Below are 16337 nucleotides of genomic sequence, written 5' to 3'. Positions count from 1 at the left end.
GAAGAGGCAGGGTGAGCAGTGGGGTGTACCAAACAGTCAGCTTGGTTGTGTACAAGGGATTTGCCTCTCAGGATGGCAGTAAATACTTGTCCTTTTTTCTTCTTAGGCTCCATGTTGGATTCCTGACACTTGAAGCACAATCCCCTCATGTAAGGATTATCTGTCTCAGCACGAGTACTGAGGATGGCACAGTTCTAGGGAAAGGCAGACCTGAAATAGCAAGGGTTATTTCAGATCAGACTTGCAGTGTATTATTAGTAGAGCTTTTAATAAGTTGTGTAAGAAAAAGCTTTTGTGTTGTGCCCTAACCCACAAATGCCTCTACGTAATATCCCAAATCCCAGTCCAGGCAGGATTTTATTGCTTTTTGCACTGGAACAATATTCTTACAGGCCCTAGAGCGTTTTATTTCCCTGTCAGTTGTCTTGATATCTGCTCTCTGCAAAACTCAGAGGGTGAGGTGACTGCTGCACATCTCCAGCAATGCCCTGCCAGGAGCTGCTTTTCTGATGTGGTTGTTTGCATGGCTGGAGAACAAGGTGGCCAGCGAGTCTGGGAACAGCACAAAAGGTCCAGTGACAGCACCTCTGTCCTACAGTCTGCAAAAAGGCTGTGGGATATATTGGAATGTTGACCTATGCCTGTAGCAGTGCTCATGGGCTGTACCAGTGATTCACCTCTTCATAACACCACAATTCTTGTATGTGAGCAGAACAAAAGAAAGGAAGAAGACCTTAACAACAAGGTCCTTCATGCCTTGTAAATAAATGCTGTATATCCACCTGGAGATACTTTAGCGTGGAAATGAGTCTCATTCTCCCCTTGTATACAGTAGTGAAAATCACTTGTACCTGCACTGAGTTCAAATGAGCTATCTGGGTTAAAAGCAGTAAGCGCCTGATTAGGGGAGAATGTGCATGGGGTAGTACTGGAGTGAAGACACTGTACTCTCACCTCAGACCACGTCAGGTCTTACGTTGCTCATTACAGTCAAGGGCTTGAGCCTTGTCTCCCTCCAGAAGCTCACTCTCATTTGAGCAATGTCTTTCGTAAAATTTTAAACTTCTCTGTCTCTGCCCCCTTCCATTCCCTTAGATGTTGTGCCAGGAGACAGGTGCCCTGCTTGATCCTTGTCATTGCTCCCGATTCTGCTTCCTGATTGACTTTCAGGGTGCTCAGATGGGTGTGTTGTTTAGCTCTGCCCTGACAGGCTGCCCATGCTTGGGTTCTCACACCAAACCCTCTCTGCAAGCTTCTTACCTGATGAGTGTCTTAGCTTTGGATCGGTATGCAGCATGCTGCTGACTGTGAGCCCAGCAGGAGCTGCACCACATCCTCCCACAGTGCCCTGTGAGGGTCTCCTTCTGGGAGGTGGGCAGCAAATTGCAAAATCCTGCAGGAGGGGCAGCTGCAGGGCAGGGGTGTCCTCTCTCTTTGCAGCAGGGGAAAGTCTGCTCTTATCATTTGGGAAAACCCTGCCTCAGACACCGCAGTTTAAAGTGATGCTCAGTGGCTTTGCATGGAGTAGGAGCGTGCTAAGAGCATTTTGTTGCACTCAGTGTTTTGTTGGCACAGCTAGCTGGGAGATGCTGCGAGCGTTCCCCAGGGTAGAACAGCAAAAGTCCTTTTGAGATGAGCTCACATTTATGAATTACAAATAAATACTGCATACTGTACTGTAGTATAAATTTAACTCCATTAAACTTATAAAGGGGTTTATACTAACATGAGCAGAAGCAGCATAGCCCCTAGTTCCCATTGTGTATCCCCAGCACAGCTGGTGGGTACAGTGGGTGCCTGTGGTGCCTTTCTGACGGGTGCAGTTCATGATAAAAAGTAAATAGGAAATTTTAGGAGGAGGCTTTTTTTTTTTTTCTCCCCCTCTTCAGATTTGCTTCAGCATAACGATAAGCTGCCGTAATTACCCAGACTGATTGGCTTCCGTTTCCTCTTGCATGGTTTTGATTCACAGCTGTGCAGATGTTTAGAGCTCTTTTTCCTCAGAAAACCTACAGGAGCCTTATGATTGTATAAGAGCAGGTGATGGAGCCCTGGGTACAGCTAATGTGAGATGCCAACACCTCTGGGATACCAAGCTGACCCCAAGGGTGAGGCTCTGAGCAGTGTTGGTCTTGGTCATTTTTTTGCTGTCGTTTATTTTGGGGTAGCAAAGGAAAGTCATTCACACACCAGGCATTGTGCCCGTAGAACGTCTCTCTTCTGTGACTGTTACCTGCAAAGTGAACTCGTATGTGGACCTACTGCTCAGCAGTTCTATTGATAACTGTTACACTAGAAGCGGCGTTGAGGAGTAATGAAATCTTGTTTCAATAGACTTGGCTCTTGTAGTTGTTCCTGTAGACTTGCCTGTGATATCAAGTAAATGCAAGCTCTGGCTGTGTTTTTTCTGACCTTTGGAGCGTATGTGGCATTGCTCTTGCATGGATTTTTTGATGTCTAGTAAGGGCTGAGCTCTTGCACCTTTCTTTCACTCTGTTTTCTAGCCAGCTGTCTAAATTCTTGAGTGCTCCTATGCATTTGGGAATTATGTATTCCTGTGATAGCGCATACGTTCAAATTTAAGTAGTCCAGAAGGTGTGATGATGCCCAAGGCAATTTTCATCTACACCCGTCTGCTGCATCACTCCCATGCATGCAACCAATGTTAAGATGGGCTAGCTAAGACCAAAAGGACATGGAAATGAGCCTAGGATGCAGTGTGCTAAAATATTTGCTAAATTAAGAAGAGAGCTGAATAACAAAAGTCCTGGGCTACATTCAGTCTTCTTATTTAATAACCATGATTGGTGTTTAAAAAAAACAAGCCATGCCTTCATCCAAGTTCTGCACGTCACCTGCCGAGTGCAAGGCAGGGGATCAGACATGAAAAGTGCCAAGTTGTTGGTTTATTTATCAAGTGCTGTGTACAAGTAGAGCATGTTATTATTTAATGAAGGGTACAGCATTGTAGGAAGATACAGAGCATGGTTTAAAGAACAGCTTTAAAGAAGTACTACTCTGCTCACTCGTGCCTGGACAGAGCTCTGGATGAAAGAATGGTTTAATGGAATGGCCAGCCTTGACTGTCATTTGTCAACATGTTGGCTGTCTTTTATGAAGATGAAGGTGGAGACCTGTTTCCTTTGTGAACATGCTGAGGTCTCAGCAGCCCTGTGTGAGCAGCACAAAGGGAGCTGTGTACTGTTGGCACTGCATGGGCAAAGACCTTGTACAGTTTTTGGCTTAGTTTACATCTAGAAGCTAGTTTGCTGCTTTCCTCTTCTTAACTTTATAAGGGAGAGTCTCGGCTATGTGCCAGTAATCTGTGTTTTCAGAGAGAGGGCTTCTCTTTCCTTTTCCATACCTGAGTTTTCCTTAGTTTGGATTCCTTTCAGGGTGGTAGCATTTAATAGAAATGATTAACCATATCTGAGTTAAATAGTTGTTTATATGAAACATGTGGCTTTGTGGCTGGCTCAGTGGGACATCTTTGCACTGATTCAGCAGCAGAAGTCTTTGCTCAGCTCCTGCATAGCGTAGCAGTGAGAACATGCATGGTATTGAAGTGAGTTTATGCCAGAAGTGCTAACAACAACAGGTAGTAAATGCATGCAGACTGATTTCATGAATGAATCTTTGATTCCTTCCGTATCCATAGCAGGCACACTGATAAAGTATTGTCAAGCACGCAGGGTAGGCAGCCCTTGTAAAAGCAATTATTCTTTCAGTTCAGACCTCCCAATAAAAGGTAGCTGGGCTTACATTTCTATGCCCTCCTGCTGAGCTGTTTGCCTCTAATTGTAAAATCATAGTACTAAGCAGGAGCACAGGGCATTTTAAAAGCAGTCATCATTTAAATCACACCAAGTAATCAGGGTGCTTATTTCTCCCATAGAGGCTCTGAAGGTTGTGGCCTTGCCATAAATTCTCCTCCAAACCAGACCCACTTTGGCAGTAAAAAGCAGAGCCTGGGTGTGTGCTCCTGTGTGCACTGGGTGCCGCCGTGCTGGGTACAGGCATGTCAGAGAGACATCACTGGGGCAGGAATGCCATCTCGTGGCCGTGAATAGCTATTATGTGATGTAATCCATCTCACATCCCTTCTTTCAGCAGCTGCCTTGTGTGCTGGTTGCAGGGTGCTCAGCAGGATGGGGTCCATGTGACATTGAGATGGTGTCTCAGAGCGGTGGGAAAACATGAAAACATGATGGCTGGAGGTTTGGAGAAATCCCTGGCTGTGGTAGGAGCTGATCCATCCTTGTCTGCTCACCTTTTCCATAACACATTTAGTGCTATCTGCAGTGGTGTTTTTGGGTAAATAAGCACATTTTCCATAAGCAGAAGAATTTTTGATGATAATGTGTATTTTTTTTTTGGCATTTGAGTGATGCACCCTCTGTGGGAAGGAGTTAGGATGTCCCAGGAAAGCAAGGAATCTCAGAAAGCCATTGAGTTGCCCATCAGGGCAGGTGTCAGTGCCCTGTGCACAGCAGGAAGGCAACCACAGCCTGTGTGCCTTACTAGGGCAGTGACTTCTCTGCCACCTGCACACTGCCTATGTCAAAGTCAGCAGGTCTTACCTTCTAGGAAAGCTTTGAGAGTGCCTGATTTGTTTGTGCTGTCACTCCCACTTCAGCTTATTCCTTGGGGATGGGGCTGAAAGGCCGTTCTACCAACAACAGAGAGGCGAGGAAACAAATGTGAGCAAAAATAGGACACGTCCTTCTGTGTGTGATCACCTTGGTTATCACTTCTGACACCAAGCAGCCATCCTCTTAGAGCAGGAGGAATCTCAGAGGAGACTGAGCAGGTCTTGGGAGCCAGACTGTGTGATGGATACAAACCATCCATAATCCATTTCTGTAGGTGGAGTAGAAGGACACCTGTCTTCATGCCCAAATTTGATTTCCTAGAGAGGACACTTTTGAATGGATGAAACCAGCGTGTTCTCTGCATCTAACTGTAGCCATTGGGGTTTTCATTTCAAACCTTTCTGTGCACCTGCATCACTGGATGGACAGGGGCACTTGAAGGACAGACTTCCTTTCGTCTTTTTTCAGCCTCTCGGTTGGGGTGCAGCAAGTTAAGGCCTAACTCCAGTGCATCTTAACTGATGCACTGATGTAACTATCTTAACTCCATTTACAATAGCAGGAGCCCAGGACAGGTAACGTGGGCACGTCTGCATGGCAGACCCCAGGAAGCAGGTATATCCCTTTTTTTGCACAGAGGGTGGTGATGCACTGGAACAGGTTGCCCAAGGAGGCTGTGGATGCCCCATCCCTGGAGGGATTCGAGGCCAGTCTGGACGTGGCTCTGGGCAGCCTGGTCTGCTGGTTGGCGACCTGCACACAGCAGGGGGGTTGAAACTGGATGATCATTGCGGTCCTTTTCAACCCAGGCCATTCTGTGATTCTATGATATTATTCTCAGATCTCTCTACAAGTGATGTATCACCAGCTGACCTAAAGGTAGGTCTGTAGTCTTACTACAAAACATGACAAATCATTTTGTAGCTGTCCCAGCCCAGCATCTCAGCCTGGCTTTGCTTTGTGGGCTTCTCCTACAGAAGTGGGACCCCACATGGATCAGTGCCCACTGAGACAAATCTGTGAGTCACAACAACATGTGACTTAGCCATGTGTTTTCCTAGACTCAAAACCCCTCAGTTTTTCTTTTCCCTTAGTTTGTTTTTTCTTTTTGAAATCCCAAAGACGCAAACCAAAAACCTTAGCTATTAAATATAAAATACTAGCTATTGCCATTACCCACGAGAGCAGCAAAAAATATATCTGTTTTCCTGGAGGCATTGCCATGCCCTAGTTCTTTTTATGACTTCTTTGTGGGCCAGCTGCTGAAGGTATGGGTGCCTCCTATGCCATGCATTGCAGACCCATCTCCTGCTCTGTTGTTGCCTTGCTGACACTTCCCAGAGGCCACTGGTGCAGGGATCTGCACGTGGGCTGTGCTGGCAGCTGTGCATCATTCCTAGAAATTCGCAGAGACTCATTTCTGAAAATGAAATTAACGTTTTCAGCCCGACGGAATGAATGCTGTCCCTGCGCCAGGTTGTCCTGCTGAGCGGAGTAAATCTGTGCTTACTCTGCAGTACAGAGCTGCTGCTTCACAGAGAAGTGAGGAGGCAGCTCGGGAAGCTCACCAGGGACTATTACCTTAGTCATCAGCTTCTGCCTACTGTTCTCAAATAGCTGGTGTATGGGAAGAGTTAGAAAATATAATAAAAAGCTTTGCAGCAGGCTTCTTCACATGTAGTAACAGTTAAACACCGTTACACTTAATTTATTCCTTGTTGCTATCTCAAGAAATTGGTGAAAGTGAACGACACCTCAACACCGCAGTTAGGGAAGCGAGTGTTGCTTATTCCACTGGCTGCAGGAAGGCAGGTTTGCTCTGTGCCTTTTCTGATGCTGCTTGAGCTTCAGGCATCTGTGATGTGTGCCCCAGGAACTAAAGCTGCTCCCTGGTTAGGTCTCTTCTGGGAGGTGGAGAGCAGGCTAAAGAAGGAAACCATCATTACTTAGGCAGGAGTTTGGGAGAATGTAAATGAAGACAGACTGTAGCAGTGCAGCCACCTTCCTGCACCAAGCAGCCATACCAGTTTTGCCCTGGACAGGACCACATACACGTGGTGTCCCCCACGGTGAGGTGGCATGTCCCAGGCTCATGCTGTGTCTGTTGGCTGTAAGGTACATTTGCAGTGAACACACGCAGGGAAGAGTGTAGCTCTCCTCTAATATTTTTTACTTTTCTTTTCTGTTTGTTCCCCATTTGTTTCATGCAAGCTGCTGGGCAAACTTTCAATAAATGTACCTGGAGAGAGAGAAAAGGTGTCCTCCGGCAGTTCTGAAGCCCGTGAAAATTGATCATAGATCACTTTTAAATGTCAACCCCATCTAAAGCAAGTCCCTGTCCAGCTGCTCCCACGTTAGCCTGCTGACAGGCCGAGCTGGTTAGCGGGACTGATCCATGGCCCAGTGATGTAATTCAGTTGCACTTGTTCATTATTTACAGAAATCACTGGTGTTGATGCTGTAGCTGGGTGAAGTTACAGGACCGTGGATGGAAGAGGGCTCTCACCTTTGTAAAATTAGTCAGGGGCTGTGTGGGCTTGCTAGAGACAACAGGATATAAATGATAGGATTTAATTAATTCCCCTGGGTATTAATATGCAAGTTCAGCTTGTAAGGTCATTGGTATGAAAGTTTCCCTTAGAGGCACGTAGGCACTGGAGGTGAATAGGAATGATGAAATTAATGTCTCTCGAGGACAACGGAGAAAATTCTTAACTCAAGTAAGTGGGCTGCTGTGAAGAGAAACAAGCAGACTCAGAGATCTGCTGCTTGGTCTACTATTCAATGCAGTAAGGACAAGACCCCAGAAGCCTTATCCTTTTATCCCAAATAGTTTCTCCTACATACTGAGCAGTGTGCAATTAGCAGCATCGTGGTCTTTGAGTGATTTTGTCTTTAGGGCTTCAGAGCAGTACCTTCCCTTCTGGATATACATTATTTGTTTCATTCACAAAAATACTCTTGATCTTCTAGGCAGGCTTGTTAATAATGTTGATAGTACCTTTAGGGAAATATTTTCCTAAAGCTTCCCCATAGCCTACAGTGATGATCTGCTTATTTTGCTTGTAAAAAGTAAAGCAAGTTAAGCTCTAAGAAGGTAAAACAGGTTGTCAGGTTAGCAGCTGGGCAGATCTCACCCTCTGATTTTTTGCAGCCATGAGAGTTTAGCTGCTGATACCAAATTTGATGCCTAACTGGAACCCCTGGAGATGCAAGTAGGTCCAAATGATATCACTGGAATACCGCAGATGGCACAAATAAGATTATAACTGTAACACAGTCCTTATGCATGGCATAAATTCCTGGGTAACTTTAGGTTTTGGGATACATTAGGCAGTAAAACATGCTGGGCTGAAGGATTCAGATGGGATTCAGGCAATTAATATGGTCCTACCTGAGAAGGCATTGTCAGGATTTTGATGCTTGCATACTTTTTGTGTACTGCTTGTATCCTTTGGCTTTGCTGATGTACTATTGCTTTCAAATGTAAGCGTGGATTCTGACGTGAGGAAGAGATGGTGGCTATTTCTTGATAGAATTTGCCCAGAATGGGTCCAAAGGCACTTTCCTAACAAATCAATTTCTGCAGTAATAACTTGCTTAAGTATAACATGTGAAAATGAAAGCACTACATCATTATTCCCTCAAAAGTATCCTAATGCTTAACTATTGTCCAGACCTAATTTTGTGTACAATAACTTAATACACAGCACAGATAAACTGCTTACTTAGATTGAATACAAATTGTATTTCAATGATATGAATTATGGCCTTATGCTGAGCGTCACTATGGCAACTAATGACATCACTGCAGGCTTCAGCCTGCACAAAACCCAACTTCTGAGGGTCTCTGTTTGCTGGCATGGATCTTTTCATGGCAATTGGGGTATAAATATGTAAACGCCGCAGTGCTGTCAAGGGTTGCTATGTGTATTTACTGTCATTGGAAAGATTTATTCCCTTTGTGGTTAATGTTGTTCTCGTGAAGGAAACCTAATGAAAATTACTGTTTGTATTTGGTTAGTAACATTTGTTGATAGCATATGGTCTGGGAGTGCTTCAGCAAATAAGAGCTTTTTAATAGTAAACAGAGATATGAGTTCTATAAAGCAGCTGCTGTCAAAATAACACAGCGTAAGGTTGGATATTTTATTACTTTCTCCTCTTATCTAAATGAAGATTATCTTCCCAATTTTTCCTTGCTAGTGACAATGGGGTTCTTTTCAAGGGAGAAATCATGATCTACAATTAGAAAATCAGGCTGCTTCTTGGTTCTCATGTTTCAAACATACATTAGGAAGCTGATGCATCACATATGAATGAGATGTGGTATTGGCATCTGACTGGAACTGCAGTGCTGTAGGTAATTTCTGCCAAAGACATGCTCTGTGGCACTTTGATGCATCCTCCTATAAGATGAAACATAGAACAGGACACTGGAGAAGAAAACATCAAAGCAAAGCTGATGAGGGAACTAAATTTGTTAATCAGCTCTGCAATGAACATGCTCATCTGCTGAACTCAGTTGGACTAGATAGGCTGGAGGGCAAAGCATTAAACCATACTCCTTGTGCACATAAGGAAACAATTATTTTTCCCAATAATTTCTAAAATACAGAAGCTGCTGTTTGGTATTTCTGTCTGAAGAACACGTAATCCTAGTGTTTTCCTCGTCATTTCAAGGGAACAGAGGACCTAATTTGAGGACGGTAGGAAATGCAAAAGTCATAAATAGGATGAGGATGAATAGGAATGGTTAGTGAGATGCTGTAGCTCTCATCTGGCTTGCACTACTTTAGGCTGCAGTGTGTATTCCATCACATCACTCTGATGTGTTTGTTGCTCATGGCACATTGTTTGTTCCTTTTAGTCTGTAAAAAACACCTCTGTGATTTGCCTTCAAGCTTGCTTGTACACTTTGCATGAGTTTTGAAGTGCAATGAATATTCAAGGTCTCTGGGAACAACGTGGCAATCTGGATCATGATGAATGAGAAGAACAGAGACGGTAGCTCTTATCTGTTAGCTTCATGTTGTGCTTCGGCATGGTCAGGTGTTGAGGAGCATCCTCTTTGCAGCAGAGCCATCCTCTCAGCCATCCCTATGCCCTTCACCTTCAGCTGAGCTGTTCTCTTCTAACAAGGGCAAGTGCTGAGTCAGGAGTGCTTTGCTTAGCCCTGCCTGGAAGTTTGTGTCTTGCTTTATTCTAATAACTTCCTAACTCTCTAAGATATAGAAATCTTGAAACGTGTCTGCAAACTCTCAAACATAAAAGCACCATGGTTTCTTAGCTCTTAGTGTAGAAGGCATACTTTTTTTTTTTTTTTCTCTGCTGCTTTTAAACTTGTTTAAAGCTTCCAAAAAGACATTAGTTCAACTTTCACTTAATTTTTGTTCCAAGATGCTGTTCAGTCTGTTCTTGTTTGCCAGAGGGAGACATTTCCTGAATCAGAAAAACCCTATGCAGGTGAATGATTTGAGATGTTGGTGTGAATGGTAACACTGCTGAGCCTGTTTGAAAAGCTTTGGGCTTTGGGATGTTGAGCTGACTTGGCGTTTCACAGATCTCCTTTACCTGTGTTCTTTCTTTCTTCTGTTCTTTCTTACACAAGCTGACTTGTGTACGTTCTGGGTGACTTTAAAAAGAGTAGTCTTCCTGTAACTGAAATAGAGCTCAGCTGGGGGTGGTAATGAGTAGAAGCAACCCAAGATGAAATTAATGTATTGATTCTTGAGAAGAGGCCTCTGAAGTTCATGAACAGGTTCTGCAAGTTTGGAGGGGTCTGCTGGGCACATGAGACCTCCAGAAGTTACACAAGGATTAGCAGTGAGTCCCAGGATTTGGCAGTGCTCCCTCAGGACCAGCAGGCTGTCACCACTGATTAGCTGAAGAAAGGAAGTAAGTGAACCAGAGGGATCCATTTAGAAAACATAGCAGGAAAGCTGCTAATCCAGGCAGGGTGAAAAGAGACGACCTTTCCCTGCCACACAGTGTGGTTACGAGCACAGAGAGCCCTGTGCTCTGATTTTCCAGCGCAGCAGCATCTCCTGGTCCAGGACTGGGATACTGTCCAGGTGCTTGCCCTGGCACAAGTGTTGCCTCTGTCTGCAGCAAGTGCTGGCTATGCTGGGGTGTGAGAAATGAGCACGGGGTGGTGAGTGCAGCAGGGAAGATGGAGTGGTACCCATGGGAGCACACGGCTCTGTAAGGTACCAGTGTGCAGCTGCTGCCACCTCCTGCATCCTGTGAGGATGCTCATCACTGGAGTGCAGTTGGGCCCTCCTGGCTCACCAGGCAGCGGCTCCAGCTGAAGCAAGCTGCTCACTGGGGATTTGAGGCATTGCTTTCCCAAATACCTGCAGCAGGACAAGGACAAGCCAGGGTCAGCTTTCTCTGTGCTGGCTCAAATGGCTGTGCAGTCCTGTCTCAGCTGGGGGTGAGAACAGGGCCCAGGGGGAAAGTGTCTGCAGCAAAATGCAATGAGCTGGTCTTCATGTGTTCTCTGATGTCCTGCTTCAGAGGAAGACTCTTATGTGGCTGATTGGAAGACTTCCTCATGCCTATCACTGAATCTTCCCTGCGGGGCTTCAAGCCTGTGTATCCCTAGCAAGCCTCCATAGACTTGCACAAGGAAGGTGTCAGCTGCAGGGAGAGTTCCCATTGCAAGGCTCAAAATGGCAATTTTGGCAATTCATGTCAGCAGGCTGTGGGTCCAATCCTGTGCCTGGAGCTCATGGTATTGTATTCCCCAAGGAACTGTTAGTTGCACATATTTTCCTACCATACTGCAGCTTAAGGCTAACAGCCTTAACTGAACCAGACTCTACAGAAAAGGGTCTTAGGATGCACTCTTGTGCACTATCCTGTGGTTCATTCAGCTTCCCTAGCACTGCTTTCTAAGCCTCAATACCTGCCAGGAAGAGAACTCTTGGAGTACAAATAATAGATGGTGTTTAGGGTTCATCTGTGCTTGAAAGGTGGCCATTTCCTGGCCCTTGCCATCCCCTCCCAATGCAGCTGGCATCCTGCTCTGCAGTCCCACCTAGCTGGATTTACTCTTTGCACTGTGGCTTGAGCCTAAATTTGGGCTAGAGGGCTGGGTTGAGCCCCAGAAGAGGACCCAGGTTAAATGTGACATTTCTTCAGAAAAGAAAAACTTGACTGTGAACCTGGAAATGAGAGGTTAATTAGCCAAGAGAAGAGCAGAGGCATGAGTGATTACAGATGTCCTAGGTGCAGGTGTTCTCTGTTCTCAGATTCTGTTGTAACTATACAGGCTGTCACTGCCAGAGACATACTGTTCTTTCTTTCTAAATCAGTTCTCTTAATTTTGATTTCATGCTGCTTCCAAATACCATCTTTTCTCCCAAAAGAACCATCATGGTTTTTCCAAACATCTGTCCCCTCAGTTCCCTAAGAAGATAATTAATACCCTTGTCACTCAGTCAGCCCAACAACTTCAGCTTGTGCCAGGCACCGCATTTGTGGTTAACCATTGCCCACCCAAGCAGCAGTGCTACTGGCCTGTGAGTAGAGCTGAGCATGTCTCTGTTTTTGCAGCTGGGGCACCCAAGGAGACTTCACGACAACCCACGCGCTTCCTGCAGTGAAGGTGAAGCTGTTCACAGAGAGTACGGGTGTGCTGGCACTGGAGGACAAGGAGCTTGGGAGGGTAAGAACATTTTGAGTTTAACAATTTTTCCTTCTGGCCCTGCTTTTCTAGAGAAATCTCTCCCGTACGGAAATATCTTTGGAGGACAACATGCTCTGCTTCTTTGCCAAGCTTCAGGAGGGAAAGAAAGCAAGCTCTCCACTGCTGGAAAGTAATGCACCTCGCATGCTGTCTTTGTTGTTAGTTTTTAATGGCAGCATTTCAGCTGGCTGTGCCTGCACTGAGGAAAAGCGAAGGATCTTGTGTGTGATATTGGCAGTCCGGAAAGCTTTAGAAAGTTGCTTACGGAAATGGACATTCCTGAGGCAGAAAAGGGGATTATGCTGTAGCAAAAAGAGAGGATTTAAGTTTGGCAGGAGCGTGTTAAGCTACTCTCATATCTACTGAACAGCCAGTGCACAGCTTGAGCATCTGAAAGCACTGATGGCAGTACTTACGGCAAAATGCTTGAAATCCTGGCTCCCCCAGGGACTGTGGCTCAGCCACTGGCTTCAGTAGGATTGGGCTAAGGAGTGGAAGTGAGAGTCCACTGCCCCTGTCAGTGGTGTTAACAGCAAGGAGCTTGCATTGCCCTGGCACCAGCCATTAGGACATCAAAGCCGCCCTTCTCACCCCATCCTGGGCCCTCACCTGTGGCCCCTGCACCAGAGCCCTGGAACTGATGTCCCTCCAGCACCACAGCCCACTGTGTCTGTGGACAGTACTTCTCTGGGGTTTTAAGGCACTTCACTTAGTCTCCTTGGATTTTTTGCATCTTGCAGCTGTTCATTTGTCACAGTCCCGTGCCGAAGCAAACTCTGCCACCCCCTTCCTCAGCTCCCTCGGCAAGAGTGGCACCTCTTTGGTGACATGGGCTGGTGTCCTTGTTCCTTAGCTGTGCTCAAAGTCTGGGAGAAGAAAGCAATCTTGGAGACGCTGTACCACACACACGCAGGGTGCAGCCTTTTATTCCTACCCAGAGAGAAAATCCCGGTCCAGAGTCATCCCACAACCTGGGTATAAAAGGCTGGAAGCTGTGAAGGAACTCATGGTCTGACCTTGAGGTCATGGATGGTAGGAACCTCACCAAGTCTGATGTGGATTCCCCAGAGCTGGCATCACCAAGGATGCTCCACAGCCACATTGTGACTTTGAAGCACTAACAAGATTTTTCACTCATGCTGTTCATGCAAATGCTAAAGGTTCTTTTAGGTCTCAGTGAGTCGTTGCTCTAATTTATATCTTTACAGCGGAAAGCACCACAGATGATTTTGTCTTCTATAATTTGTGTTCATTTTGACCATTTGTCTTTTCACATTCTCGTAACGCCCTTTGTTCTTGCACTTGAGAGAGAAAAAAGCGGAGTTACTCCTGCTTTCCTCATCTCATTTTTCTCTCCAAGGACAGTCATGTCCTCTCCAGACTTTCCTCATCCACAACTCAATCCTTTCTCACTGCCTTTCCCGTTTCTCCTTTTTTCCCCCTTTTCCCCCTTTTCTTTCAAAAGAAGGGTGACCCCAGCAGGCTGCAGCACTCCAGCTGAAGACCCGTGCTTGCTTTGAGGCACAGCATCATAACGTTTTCAGGATTATTTTCTAAACCACACTGTTCCAACAGGTACCTCCCTTTATCTGCTGCCGCCTGCTGAGCAGAGCTTTTCACCCAGCTATACGCAATGCCACTGAGAGCTTTTTTTCCCCAGCGTGGTTACGCTCGCTGCAGACCCGCTTGCTTTGTAAGCCTGGTTTCCACAGGCAGCCATGAGCAGCGCTGACTTTGCTGCTCTCGGGAAGCAATTAGCCCTGTGCCTTGTTGTGGGAAATATGTCATGCCCCTGCACGGCCCCGTTGCCCCGAGGTACGGAAGAGCTGGCCGTGCCAATGCACGTGAATCCTGATCCGGCGGGAAGCCATTGCCCCTGGGGAGCTCCTGAAATCCCAAGAATGTGGGCCAGCAGCAGCGGGCACGGGACGATTTCCTGTGGCCGGCGGCCACCGGCGCTTTGAGCAGGCTGAACTTCAAAGGGACGCGCGGTGCCTGCAGCGGCCGAGATGACGCGTGTCCCATCGGGCCACGTCAGGATTTCTTTTTAACAGAATAATGAAACCGGGAGCGTGCTAAGCCCCTGATTTAGCTGTTTGAATGGGCATGAACCTGTCTGCGAAGAGAGAAGGGAAGCAAAGTCTCCGTGGAGCAGTTTTATACACAAAAACACCCATGCTCAGCCGCCCTTTGAGAAGAGGCTTTGTGCTCTGCCAGGCCGGCACAATGCTCACTTTCTATTGCAAGCGTTGAGCTGGCAGCCAGCCTGCGCTCCTCACTGCGCTGCTTGTGTCGAGGGAGAGCTGGAAAGAGCTCCCAAGCCCCGAGCTGCTGGATGGGCAGCTGAAGCCATGGGAATCCATCCTGGCCCTATTGAAGCCAGTGGCAAAGTGCCTGCAGACCTCAGCCAAGGCTTCATCCACTGTGAGGAGGGGAAGAGCCATGAATTGCAACAACACTGCACAACGTTTATGCTCCTTTTGACGAAAAAGAGTTAGAAATCAAAGCAGAGAGTATAGCAAACAGCCCGAGTGGCTCCTGCCTTGTGGGGATGTGCAGGTTAATGCAAGGCCTTGGTATTGGGTCATGCACAGAGCTTGGGCCCATCCATGTTTCTAACAACACCCGTGTGCAGGACTCATTGCTTTTCTTCAGGTTTTGCTGAAACACAGGTATTTTTTCCAAGAGGGGTAAATTAGAAGAAACTGATGTTGCTCAGTTAATCTAGGTGACTAATAATGGATTCTTGCCAGAGAAAGCATGAATGTAATTCAGTAAAGGAGGTGTGAAATAACGTTTATGAAAAAGAGTGAACTTCAAAATCTACTGATGTTAACCTTAGGCTTTGGAAGACAGAAATAATTTTAAACTCAATTATCAGAGGCTAATAGCATGAGGTGTATTTTAGTGGGAGGAAAAAGCCTGCTTTGTTGGCTCAGCAGTAAAGGTGGATATCTCTGGAATATGAGTATAGTTTGTCTGGAGTTTGGCAGGAACCCGACAAAGCATGAGTGAGTAATGAGTGATGGAAGCACAGCAAATAACAAGGGTGAATGCTGCCATTTGTAAAGGAGTGTGCTTGCATAAATGTTAATGGATTTAGAGGAGATTCATCTCACTGCAGTATACTGGAGACTGTAGTGAATTTGCATCCAGCAAAGTCACCTTTGAGAGAGAAATTGTTGGAAGAGGAAGGGGCGTAGGAGGCAGAGAGCATCAGAGAGGGCATCATTCCGATGTGAAGACAGCTATAGCTGTGCTGTGCTTCCATTCACTTTGCAGATAGACATTTTACAGTCACAGGGTTGAGCCACTTTAGAGGACACATGGAAGTATGAGGAGAAAACTGTGACTGCTCTTTAGTTCTTGAAGAATATTCTGTGGCTTGCTGACAGAGTGAGATGCTGTGCTTCATGGGATGATGAATGAGTGGAAAAGCACAGCTATGAACAGAAGGCATTACTTGGAGCCTTCCAGTTTCTTTGATTAGCCGAGCATTGCCACTGGTATTCATCTGCACAGCTCCACTCAAATCCCTGGTGTTGCACTGATTTGCCCCAGCTGGAGATTACCCCATCATTTCCTCTCTGCATGAAATGAAAGCAGAAAGTGCTGCAGCCACTGCTGTCAAGATATGTGCTGCACGTTTGATCTGTTGTTGTAGCACAGTCAGACTCACCGACCTGTCTACAAGGTTGTCTACTGCAGGTAGTCTTGCCAGGAAGCAAAATAACAGAGCAACTTCATCAGTTTGATGGTAGTGATTGATAAACCATTTTAGGTATAATGTTCTGTGTGGACCTCATGGAAACATCAGGAAGGTTAGAGGCTCGCAAAGTTGTATGGCTCTGAAAGTGGAGGTCTGCAGCAAGCAACGTCAGCAAAACTTATTGGTGGTCTGCTGATCACATCAGCCCATCATCACTTCTAGAGTGATTTGTCTGCATAGCTGCAAGCTTGTTTACTGTCCACTTTCCTTAAACAGCTGCAAGATGGGAACCGATAAATGCAGTTCTGTTCTGCCCAACCCTATAAACAGGGGCACATTGAGG

The 16337-nt window shown here is 46.1% G+C and overlaps 1 protein-coding gene across 2 annotated transcripts in view; it reads left to right on the top strand.

The window, feature by feature from the left end:
* CADPS (calcium dependent secretion activator) overlaps window positions 1-16337 on the top strand; it is a 173426-nt gene that overhangs the window by 63237 nt on the left and 93852 nt on the right. For both annotated transcript variants that reach the window (XM_042880802.1, XM_042880801.1), the window contains exon 7: window positions 12153-12264. In XM_042880802.1, coding sequence (XP_042736736.1) covers window positions 12153-12264 — 112 coding nt within the window. The remainder of the gene's footprint in view (window positions 1-12152; window positions 12265-16337) is intronic.

This window comes from Lagopus leucura, unplaced genomic scaffold, assembly GCF_019238085.1.
Source record: "Lagopus leucura isolate 7727_CA_CO unplaced genomic scaffold, USGS_WTPT01 Super-Scaffold_100028, whole genome shotgun sequence".
Lineage (NCBI taxonomy): Eukaryota > Metazoa > Chordata > Aves > Galliformes > Phasianidae > Lagopus > Lagopus leucura.
The sequence above is the reverse complement of the archived record's forward strand: the minus strand, read 5'-3'. Positions and strand labels throughout refer to the sequence as shown.